We start from the raw sequence: 17429 nt of genomic DNA, 5'->3' as shown, positions 1-17429 counted from the left end.
AGTATTTAAAGCTGTCTGGATTTTATCACACTGGGAAATAATCTGCTCTTTCTATGCAGCTTTGTGTCGCAGGAGGTTAAAGGAGCTCTTCGAAGTGTGCCTCAAACCACGTGTTAAAGGCACTCCTGGAGCTGTAATGTAGACAAGCTTACAGCCCTGAATGATAACAATGTGTCTTCTGACCAGCTTGTTTAGGCCAATATCTATTTTATTTGTCTATGTTGTCCAAGGAGTATGACAAGGAGGTATGTGATACTGTATTTCCTGGAAGATGGAATGAATGTGCTGCTGAATTTTAGCTTAATTTTTGCTTTTGATCTATGGAATTGCCTCTGCTTTGGCTGTAGAATGGCTTTACCGTACTGAATAGAGCCTGTGTGTTTGTATGGTGCCAAACCTAAACTTGCATAAACCTCTAGGCACTACTTTACTCTGCTAATCATGCTGTTTTGCTTTAGCTACAACATAATCTTCAGGAACTGATGTTTTATGGTGCTAGATAACTGTGGCTAGTGAAATGTAAGGTTGCATGTTTTCTGATGCATTCTCTTTCTGGAAAGGATCTGTATCTCTGTCATTTACAGAGAGACAAAGAGGTCCTTATAAAAATACTCTATATTCAATTGCTTTGGAATAAAGCAATTTCAGCTGAAGCTGTGTTAAAACACTTAAAGGAACACTGTAAATGCAGTTTTTAAAATAATGTCATGCTATTTACAAGATCTTAGAAACAGGCAATTGCAATTATATTCTTTACCAAAATCGTTACTTGACCTGAACAAAATCCAGTGTGTTAAAGGATGAAATTGCTCACAAGGAATAGGTTGTTGGCATTTTTCTTTTCCTCTGAAGAGGGAAAAAATAAACATTGGAGAGAGAGAAAGTGGCAAAGTGACTGCATGTACACCAAACTACATTTAGAGAAGAAACAGAAGAAATACAGCTTGTTGCAGGACTAATCACATTCCTCTTGTTGGACACATGTGAGATCCCTAAACATCAGCTGCTGGATTTATATATTTATGATATCTTGCATGCATAGGCAGCCTGCCAGAAGTGTTTTTGTGCTGACCAATATGGTCACTCTTCGAATCTCCTTGGAGATCTGCCTTACACTCTGGCCATGTGAAAACCAATATAGAAAAAAATGATTTTTTTGCTGTTCTTTAGACTAACATCTCCATGCCTAACTGTTTTACCCACTTGACTTTGGAATTAAGAAACCTACCAGAGCTGTGATGCATCGGTATCAAAACAGCCAGTGTGCTCATTAGGGAGCATCTAAGGCAGCCAGTGGGATATGAAAGAATAGGGATGAAGAAAAGGAAAGCCCCTGGAGGATCTCTAAAGAGCAAGGTTTGCACCTCTGTTTCAGGCAGGGCCATTGCCCTGGGTTGTTATAATGCAACACAAGGACTGGGGGCAAGAGGTGTTGGCCAGAGCCTCATTCAGTTTCCAGCCATTATGGTACCTGGCCCAGAGGGGGGAAGATTTGGATTCCTTGTTGCCAGAACCTGATTCAGTTTCTAGCCATTATGGTACCCACCTGAGAGGGGGGAAGGTTTGGATTCTTTGTTGCCAGCAGTGTTGATGCATTTTTGCATGAAGGATGCCTCCAGCTGCCGCAGCATCGGAGGGTTGCTGCCTGGTGGGTGCTCACTGCCGATGTGCATTAGACGTGTTGCATGTGTGGTTGCTGGGTGCCTGGTCAGCGTGTCTGAAATGTCTGTACATGCTCAAATCAGGGCTGCAGCAGTTCTGGATGTGCACCTTGGGGAAACTTCTGGAATCCTAAAACCTTAAATTGCATGTGACTTTCTGCTTGTACAAATGGAATGGTTTTTGCATCATGCTCTGACTAGAGGTAGTGGGGCGTGCTAATGGATCAGACACTCAGAGGCTGAGCAAAGTGGAGTTTGCAAATACACAAACACAGTTTTATTTGTAGAGAATGCACTGAGATGGGCAGACTTGTGCCCACACAGCCAGACCTTTTAAAAAAACTTCTAAAATCTTAGTATCATCACTACTCCACATCTTTAGGATCTTACCGGTTTTTCTTTGAAAGCCAAGACTAGGCTAGACCAGGTCTCTAGGACTGGTTCTTTGCCTTGGTGTCAGGCTGATTGTTCTCTGCTCTGATGCCAGGGCTGAACTTGCTTCTGTTGGTTGGGTTGGTGTGGAGAGGTACCTGTTTGTTTTCTGAACTGCCAGGTCACTGCAGTTTAAAAGCTGGCAGTAGCCATGAAGTTGTGATTTCACTATATGACAATTCAGTGGCAATCCTAGAGTAGTGTAATGGTGCAGGGGTGAATTGGAGTGGATAACTGACTGGGAAAAAAGTGACACAATTTTTTTTTTTTTTTTAGTGTATATAGATTGGTTTTGTTTGCATCAGATCAGATCAGTTCCCTAGAACAATTCAGAGCAAAGCAGTTTAAAGAGTTATGTGGATGGCACTGAGCTCAGAAATACCTTAAGCTGGAAACCTGTGAAGGGTTGTTTAGTGTGACTGCTATAGGAATATTTACTGCTGTGCATTTATAGATACTTTTATATTTTCCACTGCTCGTCAGAGAAATAAGAAGGCAGGGTTTTTTACTTTTGGTAAGTGGTTTATTTGTCTGTTGTCAGCCATGGTTCATGCTGGGATAGCCATAGAGGTTGTGGGGATTTTTCCCTGAAGGTGGGAAGTGTGGTGCAAGAATGTAGCCATGTGGATGTAACTGTAATATTGCATAGGCAAAATTGTGAGATTGTCATAGAACTAATTAGTCAACTAATTCCCCACAAGTTTTTGCTAGTGGGCAAAAATTTAAATTGAAAGAAGGAAACTAAAAAGTGGAACTGAAACACCAAGAAAGCTTTGTTGTAATTTTTCTTTTAAATATTTATTCTCTTTTAAAGTATTTTGTCCCATTTTCTCTGTATAGCCTAATACCTGGACTGATAGGAATGTTTTTAAAAGGAGTTTTCTGAGTAAGCAGAAGTTAAGAATAAGACTTCCCTTGCAAATGGTTTCTACTATTCTATTGCTTTTTTTCTTTTTTTAAAGATGTGTCTGATTGGCTTATTTATGTATTCAAAAGTGACCTGACTTTGCTGTAGAAGGAGTAACTGCCACTTGCTTTAGGCAAGTTTGTGGTTGGTTTTGCCTTGATTAGCCTAGCTGGTCCCTACATGTTTTTCTAACAGTGCTGATCAGCCTTAGCTCGACACAACACACAGAAGCCTGACTGCAGCCTTAGTCTGTAGGAGTCAGGCAGCTGGTGAAATCCTAACTCTGAGAAATGAAATCCTAACTCTCCAGATATTTGGGAAATTAAAGGAGGATGGCTTTGATGATGGATGCTGAAGATGAAGGAACTTGGAGAGCCGTGTGATAATCTGTGTTTTATTTTCCTTTGATTGGTAGTTTTTGAATGATTGATACAGATGTGAATTGTTAAGCACTATGTCATTTTATGAATTTTCCATATTAAAATGTATAAAGGTCAAAATGAAAAACAAAGCTACAGAGAGGTTTCATGCATTTGTGGTTTACGTTACTGTTGCCTTTATGACTTATGATCTCCACATGCCCTTGGTCTTGCTCCCTACCAGCAAGTCCACGTTAGCATCAATAATATTAGTTTATCCTTTTGGTAGAAGACCTGATCTCAAAGGCTCTGACCAGAGCTGGAGGCAGGGTACTCTGAGAACAGACACCTGAGACCTTTTCTGGGATTTTTGCAGTTTTTTTGCTGTTATGTTTTTTTGTTTGTTTTCATTTGATTTGCTTTTTTTTTTTTTTTTAACCCAGATATCATATTTGGAAAACTTAGGCACTCTAAGTTTATTGTAATAAATAGTACTACCACAACTGGTGATTGTTTTAGTGTTTCCATTCTTAAGTGACAAATTTACTTTACTCTGCACACCTCTGTAGTCTTTTCACATTTTTGGCATTCATGCTGTTAATATTTTAGGTGACTGTGATTGCAATGAATAGAACAGGTAACCTCTCTTGAAGCTGTTAATTCTTGCTCCACAAACTGTCCTTATGACAGGTGAGCCCTTCCCAGCCCTATTAGTGCTGTTTGCATTATTAGTAGTTCTCTTTAATGAAAACCAGGTGCCAGTGATAGAAAAGGATTTTAACACCGCATCTTATCTCATACCACTGGTTAATTAAATTTGATCTAATGTGGGAGAAACACAGTTGAATATTTATTCAGACTGGTAAGATTATCTTTTTGGCTTTGCAGAATGCTAATAATGAATGTACTCCAGCCCCTCTTCTGGGTATCTAGGGCAGGATTGTCTGGCAGCAAAGCAAACTGATCAGGGAGGCAAATAGTTAATGTTATGTTGTAATTTGAAGAACAATCCTTTAGAAACTGAGCATTTTAAAGCTCTTTAAATGCTTTTTGACTAACATATATTAGCTGATAGAAGCTGCCAGAATACAGAATTGCTGAGGTCCAAGTTTTGGTGAGATGGCAATAATAGTCCTAGAGCTGTAGTTATCTGTAGAACTATTGTTAGATTATATTGAGATTAGCCACAAGTAATATAGCTGAAACTTGATTGTGTCTTCTTTTCAAAACAGAAATATCAAAGAATAATTTTACTTGAAGGGTATTAGCATTACACTTAAAGGGTGCATTCTTTAAATTATTTTCCAGTCTTCAGGTCCCACTGTGAATCAATCCCATGTGAAGATAATGTACACTGTAACCTTAATGTCTAGTTTTTTAAAAAAATTCCATCAGTTTAGAAATTTCAGGGCTTTTAAAGGTTATTTTTGCAATTATTGGAACCTATCAGAAGAGTAATACATGTGCTTTTTACAACTATGATTGTTATGCCTTGATGATTAGGATAATTGAAGGATTGAAAGAGTAAACTAAATTTCAAAGCTAGAATACAGAAGATGTTGTGTACCTTGATGACCACAGTTATTAGCCAGCCTTACAAATACGTGAAAGCAGAGTTTGTTTTCCCTCCTCCTACAGAAGAGGAGACTGAGGGGAGACCTCATCCCAGTCTAGAACTTCCTTATGAGGGGAAGAGGAGGGTCAGACATGGATCTCCTTACTCTGGTGACCAGTGACAGAACCCAAGGGGAGAACCTGCAGTTGTGTCATGGGGGGTTTAAGTTGGATATTAGGAAAGGTTCTTTCACCCAGAGGGTGGTTGGGCACTGGAACAGCTCCTGAGGGAAGTGTCACAGCACCAGGCCTGATGGAGTTCAAGAAGTGTTTGGACAATGCCCTCAGGCTCGTGGTGGGGAGGGGATTGTCCAATCATCTTGGGGATGGTCCTGTGCAGGGACAGGTATTGGACTTGATGGTCCTTGTGGGTCCCTTCCAACTCAGCATATTCTGTGATTCAGATGTTTTTGTGTAATTAGTATTCTGAAGTATCAAAACATGGCTTTTGAGCTAAACAGCTGTTGAGCAAGTCTATATCATTCCTGAGCAGTTGTGGAACTGCACAGGGAGGGAAGTGTGGGGAATCAAAATCTGAGTATTTCCTGTATAGCTGAACAAATTTCTTCAACTGAAAACTTTAAGAAAAGGATGAGAATAGACATCTGATATAGTTGAATTTCGCTTCTTGTTTCCCCAGTAGAGTTTATTATTTCTCTGTTTGTGACAGTGATCTTGTTGGTAATTCCTTTGTAATTGAAATTTGACTTACTGGAATTCAGATTGTTATGTAAAATGCCATTGACCACAGATTTTTCAAGCTTCACACACTGTTTCGCATTTATCTTTTCACATTTTTCAATTTCTGTAGGTGAATACTGCCTGATCTTTATTCACCAAGGATTTAAAAATGTTTTTTCCTGGAGCCAAGCTTCATTTCTATCTGAGAATATAAGTTTTAAACTTAGTAAGAAATGGAAGGTTCAAAGAAGGTTCTGTGGCAGGTTGGAGTCTTTTCTTAGAGGTGGCTTTGAAAGGAGATGAAGAGAAAAAATTAACTAGCACTCACTGTGCTTTGTTTTTCATTCTGACATTGTGTACTGGGGAAAGTGCCTGTAGATTTCAGAATATGGAAGGGCACACATTTTTCTTTCCTGATGATGTTTGCCCACTACTTAAAAACACACTCAGTCAACAGGGGAGGAGGCTTTCACCAGGATGATCCTAAACCAAATGCCAATCATCCAGCTAGTAGGAGGAAGAAATTCTAATTGTCTTTATATTTGAGTTGCTATTTCTTATCCCAACTTCCCTGAACTCTCTCAGCTAGTAGAATCACCATTTTGGGGGGGTTTGGGTTTTTGCTTCAGCCAATGGATATGTAATTCTGGGAAGTTATCAAAAGTGCCCACTTCATCAAAGTAAAGCAGTAAATTAGAGTAGTTTTAAAGAAATAAATTAGAGCAAATTATTCAGTGTTGGAGTAGCTTGAGCAGCATCTGACTACATCTTTCGTCAAAGGTTGATGGGTGTTAATCAAAATGCAGGTAGCATCTCCAAAACATGAAAGGCCATCAGCAGGATCATGACACAAAGATTCTATGCCTGTACATGCAACTCTGGTTTGAAGGTCTGTGTTCAAATGTGTAGACATGTGGTTTCCTACATTGAGAAATAAAATCTCCTGTCTTAACGCCTCTTGGTAGTGTGTGTTTATGGTGTGGCTTTGCTTTTTTATTTTTGCACTTATTTTACATCAGGTGCCCTCTACATCTGCTTAGGCAAGTCTGGGGTCTGGTGTGGGCTCTTAGTGTGGGAGAGAGACTGGGATGTTGCCTTGTATCAGTAGCAGGGCAGGAGTCTCATTTCTTAAAAGACTTAATTGAAAGATAAGTCCTGCAATAGCAGTCATGCGTTGTCATCTGTCCTTTGTTATGTGACTTCCCTGTCACATCTGTCCATTGCACGACCTGATGTGTAGGTCTTATTTTAGGATAGAAGAGGTCTAAAAATTAGTACTACTGAATACAAACAGCAGACTTCATTACTGTTGTCATTTTTCTCTGCCTTGGAATAAAACCTATTTCCAGTCTTCCCTGAATCCTTGGCTGCTAAAACCTCTTGGTCACGTATTTTATTATTGTAGTTCTTTATCATGTTTGACAACTACTATTTGATGAAACACCGCTGATTTAACAGATCTTTGACAGAAGAAACCTTTAAGTGAGGCACTGGGTATGAAAAGCCATTAGAAAAACAAGGTATGTAAAAATACTGCGTCTGCCTGATTCCTTCTCTCAGCCCATTGTGCAGTCTGAATCTGACTAGAGAAATCTTCACGTGTTTGGGAGAAGAAATTTTTGAATAATTTCACATTTCCATTAAAATAGTTTTTGTCACTGACATCAAGTCAGCCTTCCTCCTTCCTGTCACTTCACCTGTCTAAGACTGCTTGCCATTGTGTGTCAGTCTAACTGGAAACTACTTTCTAAAGATCATGAATTAGTCCCATGTTGATGCTGTTCAAAAGGAAGAAAAACATGGCAACAACAAACTTTATACAACTGCTTTTACTCTGTTCGCAGGCCTAGATCAGTAACTTGGTCTGAATCTTTTCTGTCAAGACTAACTGGTGTGAAGCAGCAGGTTCAGTCTTTTCTGCATTGTGAAGATTATACTACAGGAGTTTTGAGCCTCTTTTGTCTACCTAAAGAAGATATTGGTGTAAAACCCTTAATGACTGCAAAACTCTTGCAATTTGCTTTTGGTTTTCCATTACATGTAACCTATAGATTCAGTATCTCAGGTATGACAATAGCCCAGACCAGAATACTTAATTCTCAAGTGTGCAAGCATTCAAATCCTGTATAGTTGAAATAGGACTTAATAGTTCCTTATTCTGTGTGCCTTTGACAAGTTGATAATAAATCAGCTTTTTCCCCTTTTTCTCTGGATGTGTGGCGAGTGAAGGAAGTAAAGAGAGCACTGAACTCTTGAAAATTATGGAAGTATCTTAGCAAAATATGCACAGAAAGTCTGCCAAATACACTTGTTTTCCTCCAGTGTTTTTAGGAAGTTTTATACAGAATGTGTGCCTACAATTTTTTTGTAGTTTTGAAAACCTGGGGCTTTGTGTATGACCCACAATTTGATCAAACAAAGGTGTATATAATGACAACTAGTGTGAGATCTTCTGGATTTTCTGTTCACTGCAGATTTTCTGGGGTAGTGCAGGTTGTGAAAGCTGTGAGGTATAATCACTGATTGATCACCCAGCCTTTTTTTTTTTTGAGGTTAAGCATTAACTTTTTGTGTTTCAAAGTGCTGGATCAACTGGTCAGAAAGAGTTTTTTTGGAATTCTGCTACAGTTTTGACAGTTTGGGCTAAAAAGTAGGATACTATGGGATGGCAGACATGCTGTTCTGAATTCATTTGGTGATGTCAGGGTGCTGACATCAACCCAAGTGTCCAAGGAATGAAATGGAAAAGCTCTTGGTTACTGAGTCATTAAAAGAAAAGTGCCAGGTCTTCTCTAGTGTCTTAAACGCTGCTCTGTGTTTGTTAATCTGGTATTTTTAGAGTTTAGTTTGACTGCAATGCCCTCAAAGTAAATGGAAGTCCATTTCTTGGGGAAAAAAAAGGTTCAATATTGTTTACCCCTCTGCTAAAAATGCTTTCCTGGAGGTAATTTTAAGGATTTTATCTTTAAATTCCCATCTTTAAATTAAAATGTTCAGTTTGACATCATCATTATTTCCACTGCAACCAAGTGATCTCACAAAAACATTCAGAGGGCAATGCAGCAGAAGTAAATTTAATGTTTTAATGAAATAGTTATTGCTTTATGCAAATATCTATGATAAAATAGACTCACAGATCAGAAGCCAAAATCATTCAAGCTAAAATCAGAATAGTTTGTAATTAAAATGCTGAAAATGTTTCCACAGTTTCTAAAGGAGATGAGAAGATTTTAATTATTGTTGTCAGGTATCTTACAACTTAGGTGAATTATGGAGAGTTATTGTGAACTCTTTAACAATTTTGACTGAGGTGTGGCAAGTCAGTGGCAGATAAACCCGTACGATTACAGTGACAGCATTGCATAAAAAAAATAGGTCTTCACTAGTTTATTTTGTATTCCTGCATGAAACTGTAAATTATTTCCAAGTACCCTCTTTGATAGCTTCACTTTTCAGCTCAGATCTTAAGCAAGAATGAAGGTCACACAATCAGAGTGTCCTGTGGCAGCTGTGTAATCTGCTAATATTTAAACATCAAGCAGTTGTTTGTTGTTAATATTGAAGGTAAGAATTGTGAAATAAAATGTTAAACTGCCTTTACTTTGTACTCCCTTCTTCAGGGAGATTATGTAATAAGTTTAAACGAAAACCCATATGGTGCTAGTTGGACAAACAATGATACCCTTGTTTACAGGCAAAAGAGAGTATGTTTGCAAACACATACTTTGACATATGTATTATTTTGATATGACAGGTAAAAATCTTTAAGGGAGAGAGATACTTTGTAAATGTGAATCTCCAGGTTTTCCATAGTCAGAGGCTTATTAACATGTTTATGTGGGAAACATGGATAGTTACTGTGACTCAACTTTCACAGACCATGGCCATGCTTCCCATGACCCAGTATGCCACTGTATTGAGTGCTGTAAGGATAGAAAAAAAAAATAACATACTTTTTGTGTTTCAAGTAGGAAAATGTTACCTTTTGCCCAAATATGTTCTGGAATGCTCCTGTTATTTTTGTTAGCTATGGGGAAGGGTTCCTGACCACAGGACTTTAGCTTTCCTTTGAGTCTCACCATTTATAGCCTTTTAATAACTTTACTTGATGTGTGTGATGTTGTTTCCCTTATTGCAGGTGTCATTTGTTCTTTCTAAGGTTGTAGATTGGATCCATACATGCTAAGGATTTGTGCCCACTCCCACACCTTCCCAGTTCTCTGAGCTGCTGAGGTGTAGCATTTTGAATAGAGCTGAATAGATGGAATTGATTATAAACTGGATCTTGAAAAGTGAACTTTTGTCTTCAAAGAAGGAAACATAACACTGAAACAAAACACATTTACCTGTTGGTTATTCCTACATAATTCCTGTTGTGCAATTATTGGCCAAGACATTTAATATATTGGAACTTTTCTCCAGCACATTTCTTTATCTGCTCATTCACAAGCATGGAGTTACAGATTACAGATTACTCTAGCAACAACTTAAGATGCTGCCTATAAATGTTCCACAAGTTTATGCAGACTGGTTGCACATAACTAAATGATACAATTTTTGTTACTATTATTATTATTATTATTATTATTATTATTATTATTATTATTATTATTATTTTGTTTTTTTTTTTTTTTTTTCAATTAGTAGTTATTTAAGAGCAGGTAATTCTGGTTATCATAGCCCTATATGGCAGTGCTCCAGGTCTGCTTTCTTCAAAAGGCAGCAGATTTTTGTTTATTTCTGCAAACAGTCTTGCTCACTCACTGGGATCTCATGTTGACATCTGGGAGAGAAAATTATGCAGAAACCTTTTTTAACATTGTTCAGGGTGTCCTTGCCATTGTTGGTTCTGTAATTCATGGAGGTGTCAGATAAAACATGGAATGCCTCTTTTTAGGTCTCTTTGTGTACTGTATGATATCAGGTGCAATTGAGGACTCTGAAGAAGTTCCCTGGGAGTGCAGCATCATACCATTGTTTTGAATCTTTGGATTGTGACTTTTCTTGGTGGAAGAACCTCTTTAGGTTGTATAGCTGCTTTGTGCTATGGCAGGGGAAAGTGAGTGTTGGGGTGGTGGTTGGGGTCTGAAGCTTGAAGCCAGGTGAAACCAGGAGTGATTGTCTCCATTAAGCTGTGAGCTGTTGGGAACCTTGAGTACCATGAGCATGGGTACCTTGGAGGGGCTTGTTACTAACTTGTATGTTGCATTCAGAGATGGATCTCTCAAAGCTCACTGTTGCCCTGCACAGCTGTGAGATGATGCTTCCTGAAGGTGCCACTTTCTGAGAACCATGGTGTTAAATGGCCTTTTGTCTTGTCACCTACCCATTGCTTCATCCTGGTTAAAATACATATTTTATGTTAATAACATTGAATGCCAGGCAAGATTCATGCTGCCCTGATAGTCTGCCAGTTCTCTCTTATAATTTTTGAATGATAACAGTGTCATTCAGTATCTTCACTGTCTGCTTTCTGCAGAAACTGCTTTCAATCTTGCAGTTGTTACACTGGAGAATTTTTCTATCCTTTGCTTCTTTGGGTGAGATGAATGTTTTTCTGCTAGATGTAAGCCTCTAGAAGACAAATTGCTGGAACTGGGATGACTGTTTTGAAAGATGGACATGAGGCAGTTGATGCCTCATGTTGATGTCAAGAGCTTATGGTCAGCACACTCGTTGTACCGTGCATTATTGTTGTAACAAAACATGCCCTGGGAGAATCAAAAAGGAAAGTCTAATCTGGACTGAGCCACCAAATATGTTTTATCAGGTTCATAATTCTTAGATATGACTCCGTTTCTGAAAGGTGTAAGGAAGTAAATAGCAGCATTAACCTCATGAGGTCTATAACCTCATCCATCTATGATGAGGGGGAGTGGGTATTTTTGAAACATACCCATGACTGGATAAAAAATGTCACTTGACCATTCTCAGGAGCTCCTTTGAAAATAAACTTTTTAATTGAAGGACCTCTAATATATCTTATGTAGAATTATTAAATTCTTCAAGTGAGTGGTGAGCTCTGGTTTGCTGAGATACACAGGAACATATTAATGTTGCATAATGGCCACCACAATGTGTCTCACTTATGTATCTCTGGATCTCTGTCCTGAGTAAAAATGTGTTGCAGAAAAGCTATGAGACAATAGGGAATATTACTTTGAGAGAGAAGTTACAGTCACAGTATGGTAACAGATGGATAGATAGAGTGATTGGAGAACTGGGATTTTTGTGATAGTAACATGAAAAGTGAAAAAAGTTTCTGTTTTTAACAAAGTTTAGGTTTTCAGGTTTAGTTTCTTACTGTGGTGTACTGCATCAATTTTTGTTGCAGGAATGATAGCTGTTGTATCCTTGTCCTAGTCTGGAGGCTGACTACAAATAGTCCAGTTTGTTCCTAACTCCATTTTCTGATAAGTGCTTAAAGTTTGGTGTGGTTTGTGTTGGCTACAGTATGGTGCTTTTTCCTTTATTTAAATGCTTTCACTAACCAATGGCAATGCCTAGCTATTTTTACCTTTGTATTGAGATAGTTTTACTTTCTTTCTGTTTTCCAGGTCTTTAGGTACAAAAATTGTAGAAGTACACACTCTAAAAGCATTTTTACATAGCATTGATTAGCTAATCTTGGAAATTCTTGTAGCAGTTTTTCTTAAGATATGTACTACTCCCACCTTGGTTTCTGTACCTACTTGGAAGTATTGGACAAACTGGACAAGGATATTCCTGTGTGTATATAATTGGTGTTGGTCCCTGATGAGTTTGTGTGCAAAAATACTATGGTTCATTGGGAGTCTTCTTGTATGAGAACCATCTTATGAACAAGCCACCTGCATTTGCTCTGGGACTTTGAAAGCAGGATCAAAGCTAGAAGGTAATTGCACAATAAAGTAGGTTTGCTAGCTTTGATTCACCGGGGGGAAGTGAGGCTTCCACCTCCCATGGTGCAGAAGACTGGGAATTGCCCAGAGATTATAATTATGATGAAGTGAAGATGGATGTGAATAGCTTTGCTTGAGATACGCTGTCTTTGTTAGCTAACAAATTCATTTTGCTTCACCAGTGTGTGGGGTAGACTCAGCACAACTGTCTAGTTTCAATAGTGCTTGTTCTGCATCTCTTCATTCTCGACCAGTCTATATGGTATGAAAAGATCGTACAGAAGATTCTTTATTGTTAATAGCATTCATTTATCTTAGCTTTGCTAGGTGTTATTAGACAAAGGAATGCTTAGTGTAGGGTTAGACTTTTGTGAAGTGTAGTTGAAATGTTTGACTGAGAGGATCAGAACTGTTTTTAGAAAAGAAAGACTGTGCTCAGACTGATCAGGCTGGATGTACCTACCTGCTTGGTAGTTACCAATGTCTCTTGCAGTTCTTCTTAGCCTAAGCCTTTGGGCAGATATGCCAAATGCTATCTGAACTGTATTTTCCTAGGAGAAATACTCGGTTTATTGTTAAGGAGGTTTGTTGAGAAGGTTTTTGATCTGCGTTCAATGCCAGCTCTCCTTGCAGTTGTCTGATTCTCTGCTTGGTGAGCTGGTCCACACATCTTGCTTGAAATCTCCCTTGTAATGTTCTGCATAGTTCACTTTCCACTGTAGATCACAGTCAAGTTCTTTTACTGTAGAAGGAATGGCAGTTCTTTTGCTGAGGTGACAATATGTATATTGGACTGACAGAAAATGCTTATTGAGGCAGCTGAAACAAGAGGCAATGCCCTGCACAGAGGCTGATGCAGAACACTTGTAACTTAGGATATGGGTGTGATGATGGAAAGTGACCAAGGAAAGTGCTAGGTTAGGAGAATGATTATATATGTCTAAATAGAGAAGAAAGATGATTCTCATCTACATGAACAGGTTAGTTGTATTAAAATAAAAACTGGAATATTGTCTTAGCATAATAATTAATGGGTTTCTGGTCTGAATTCAGACTTGGCCAGTAACTGTGCTTTGACTCGTTTCCGATATTCCAGTCACTCATTTAAACAAGAATGTAAGGTCAGACTCCAGTTTGATCTCCTTTGGAGTTGCACATTTGAAGTGTATATGTATACTTTTAGCCAGAAGGAAATATTACAATGATCTAATCTGACCTCTTACATAAACTGGGCCACATGTGTTTGAGTCTTACAGGTGGACTCAATAACTTGTGATGAAATAAAAGAATACCCCTACAAGACATAAGGTTTCAATTTTAATTTGGGGTCTTTTAGTGGTATGAAATACATTGCATTCTTCAGTTGTGTTTAAGAATGGATGAATTTCTGAAAAATAATCTTAATTTCAACACAAGTTACAGGAGCATGTGATCACTTGTTGAGCCTTTCATCAAACGTCTTTTCTCTGTATGTGTCTGTAGATGGTGTTCTCTAGAACTGAGCAGACCGAGCTCACCACTGTCAGCTCTGCCACAGCTCTGGCTCTCTGCTTGGAGAAGGACAGCTCTCCAGCATCTTACCTGCTCGGTGTCAGGAGGTTTTAAAGATACTGAGGTCTGGGGGGGCAACCTTACCTCTGTTTTTCCTTCACGTCTGAATTGTATTCAGACTAAACCAAAAGAAAGAAAGAGTATTATCTCTTTGTCTTGGGTTAGGCCTTGCTGTTGTTGCAATAAACTTTCTAGAATATTGTAGCGATTCCCAAGTATTCCTGGATCATAATCACCTTTCTACTCTGTTCAGACTGTGGCTACCAAAATGATCTTTGCTGTAAAGGTGAGAAGATCAGATATATTTTTGCCATTAGATTGATGTTATATTGACATTAATTATGATTTTCCTACTGCCCTTTTTCTTTCTTGCCCACCCATGTTGTTGTTCTTTACTGGATGGAGCACACCATGTTATTAATCTTTTTGTGTCTTTTGATACCATGTAATCTTTCACAACCGGTTTCTTCTATCTTGTGTATGACAAATATATTAATAGAATTGGTTGGAAATGTAATACAATCTTCTTTGACTCCCAGTGGATTCTGTTTTCTTGTGTCTTGCAGTTATATTTTTATGGAAAGACTCTGCATTTAATTTTGAGTATGGAAGTGAGACTGAAAATGCATGTCTCTGTAAATTGAGGATAAGTCAATAAGGAGAAAAGAGGGCTGCTGGAGAAAATGGGCTGAAATTATGGTCAAGGTGCAAGGGAGTCTGAAGATATGATGAGCTCCAGCATGCAAATCAATCTCTGTTACTGTCTCTCACAGAGCTTTCCTTTTCTCTGTGCACCCTTTGTTGAGTGTTGTTGCTAATGGGAGGGACTCAGCATTTTAAGTGCAGTTCTTATACTGCCTGTTCTGTTTCATTCTTCATATATATTATAACTCCCATGTACACGCAGTATGTTGCTAAAGACTTTCAGGTGTCTTCCTTAGGAATGAAAATCCCTGCTGATATTTCCTATACATGATCCCAGTCTTCCCTGTAGAGTGTTCTAACTTGATTATAGTCCTGCACTTCAGTTGATGTACTCAGTTGTCTCCTGGGCTTTTTAATAACAAATGTTGTTTGTTGGAGGGCGTTCTTCACTGAACTTTACTTAATAGAAGTTGCTGTTTTAGGTGTATCTGTTACATATTTTTTTTTTTAAAGAGCAATAGCAACATTATTTCACTCAGATCTCCTTTATCAAACGCCTTCTCATGCTGCTAGAGAGGTGTTAGGGCCTTCCAGCTCGTAGCTGATTTTATCTTTATGGAGAAAAGATGGAAGTAAAATTGAGAAGTCTTTCCAGTATCAAAACGCATCACCCGAACCCAGTTATGTGAGAGTCAGTACATATCACCTGAGCTGACTGATGGAGAAGCAGCTTTCGTCTGTGGGTCACTTTTCATTAAGCATGCTACCTGTCAGCTTGCAGTCTTGTTGGCATCAGGTTACTTTGCCTTTCAACTGATGACATAACTATTTACAGAATGGTATGGAAAGTAATATTTTGACCTTTTCTAGAGTGGGAATCTTCTAGTAACACCTGTCATCAGGATCAGTTTTTATGGCTGTGTGTGCAGCTTCAGCCTTGCCTATAGCTGGGTATGGATGAAAAGCTGAATAAAATGCTTCTCTTAGTCACTGGTATGGCTGCATTAACATCAGTCTTCCTGAAGTTCTCATGTAATGTAATAGAGGCTCTTTTCTTCAATTGGGATCAGATACACCTTTCAGAAAGCACATTGGTAGATGTGACATGGTGTTAACCGTGCCTTTCCTCTTCTGTTTGCTGCGGAATGGAAAAATGAGGAAGTAGACTGTGGGAAATGGAGAAAAGCTGTGGTATGCAGCCACTGCTGGGGCTCCCAGTCTGCAGTTCTTCTGTGCCATTCATTGACCTAACCAGCTTCAACCTATCTTTCAGTATTGACGGTAAAAAACACCACTCAAATTCCCCCGTAATCAGAAGGGGGCTGAAAAATGGTAGCTGGACTGTGAGCACATCTCCCAAGTTTCTCAGAATTGTTAATGTCAGTGAAATTAAAGGAAAATAGTGTAAGTTCATGTATCTTTTCCTTTTTTTCCTCCCTTAGTTTCTTTAGGCTTAGCTTTCTCTGACAGTATAAAATTTGAACTTTAAGACAGATAAAATATGATACTGATTTATATTTACTAGCTAAAGGTGTTTGAAGTGTCTTTCCTTTGCTTGTATAGTGGCAGGATTCTGGACTGAAGCAGCATAGAAATGCTGCTTTTTTTTTCATTCCACAGAGTTCCCATTTGCTCTAGACTATCAGATTTTTACAAACAGGTTAAATTAAATCTGTGCTCACAGTGATTATATTTAGGACAGTTTGCATTTTAGAAAACACACGTTTCTATATTCTTAGCTTCACAACTACGCTTTGATTTTTTTGCAATGCTTTCACACAGATTTCTATGTAGACACAGGATTGGGACTCCAGCTGTGGACTTTGTCAGTTGAGCATAGATGTCGTTTTTCCCTTTTAGAAAACTTATAGAATTTTGTAAGAAACTGTAATCATACACTTTTCTTAAAATATTCTGGGTTTTGGTTTGGTTTTTGGGGGGTTTTTTGCATGTTTTTGTGGGGTTTTTTGTTGTGTTTTTACACCATCTAGGGTGAGGACAAACTTACTGAAGATTTGTCATTAAGTGTATGTGTGAGGATATAATTCTGTTGTACAGACTTACACAGACTCCTTCTATTTTCTGCAGTAGGCCAGTATGGTTCCAGAAATGCACTTGGGGTCACATTTGCCTTTACACTCTACCATTGCTAAAAAGAGTTAGGAAAGTAAAGTAGTATTTTATTGATAACATTTCTGATGTTTAATTAAATGAGGGTAAGATTGTGTGTCTTGTCCTTTGGCTGTTTATTCCCTTTGGAATTTTTTTGAAAATCCCACACAATTTTTTTGAAAATCTGTGTTTGCTTGCAAAGATTTTTTTTTTTATTATTTGGAATAGATGGATGTTCTGAATTGACTTGTCAGATGAGGGTTATTATGTTAGCAAGCAAGATTTTATCAAGGTAGCTTGAAGAAGGAAAGGGAAACTCTAGTAGGCACAGGCAGAGGGGACACATCCACTTGCTGCCAAAAGCAGCAAAAGGATTGTATGGTATATCAACCAGGATAATACTGATGAACTTACTCCATAGTGGGTTAATATTTTTTGATTCAGTGTTCTGAAAAAAAATTAATTTGGGCTTGTGGTGATAAATACAACTTACATTTTAGTTTGGACTTTACTAATTTGATCTGCAGAAAAATTTAGATACTCTAGATACTGCTTTCTGAATTAATCTCATTAAAAAGATCTACAC

At 38.3% G+C, this 17429-nt stretch overlaps 1 protein-coding gene across 5 annotated transcripts in view; it reads left to right on the top strand.

Annotated features, from left to right (window-relative positions):
• SLC25A13 (solute carrier family 25 member 13) overlaps positions 1 to 17429 on the top strand; it is a 99281-nt gene that overhangs the window by 5827 nt on the left and 76025 nt on the right. Inside the window, exon 3 of one of the 5 annotated variants that reach the window (XM_071429037.1) lies at positions 231 to 245. The exons of 3 other annotated variants lie outside the window; for them this stretch is intronic. In XM_071429037.1, the coding sequence (XP_071285138.1) occupies positions 231 to 245 (15 nt within the window). Of the gene's footprint in view, positions 1 to 62; positions 246 to 17429 lie in introns of those variants that run through there. One more of the 5 variants, XM_071429040.1, reaches the window with a different exon arrangement.

This window comes from Agelaius tricolor, unplaced genomic scaffold, assembly GCF_023055355.1.
Source record: "Agelaius tricolor isolate 1412-34295 unplaced genomic scaffold, bAgeTri1.0.p SCAF_6, whole genome shotgun sequence".
Classification (NCBI taxonomy): Eukaryota; Metazoa; Chordata; class Aves; order Passeriformes; family Icteridae; genus Agelaius; species Agelaius tricolor.
The sequence above is the reverse complement of the archived record's forward strand: the minus strand, read 5'-3'. Positions and strand labels throughout refer to the sequence as shown.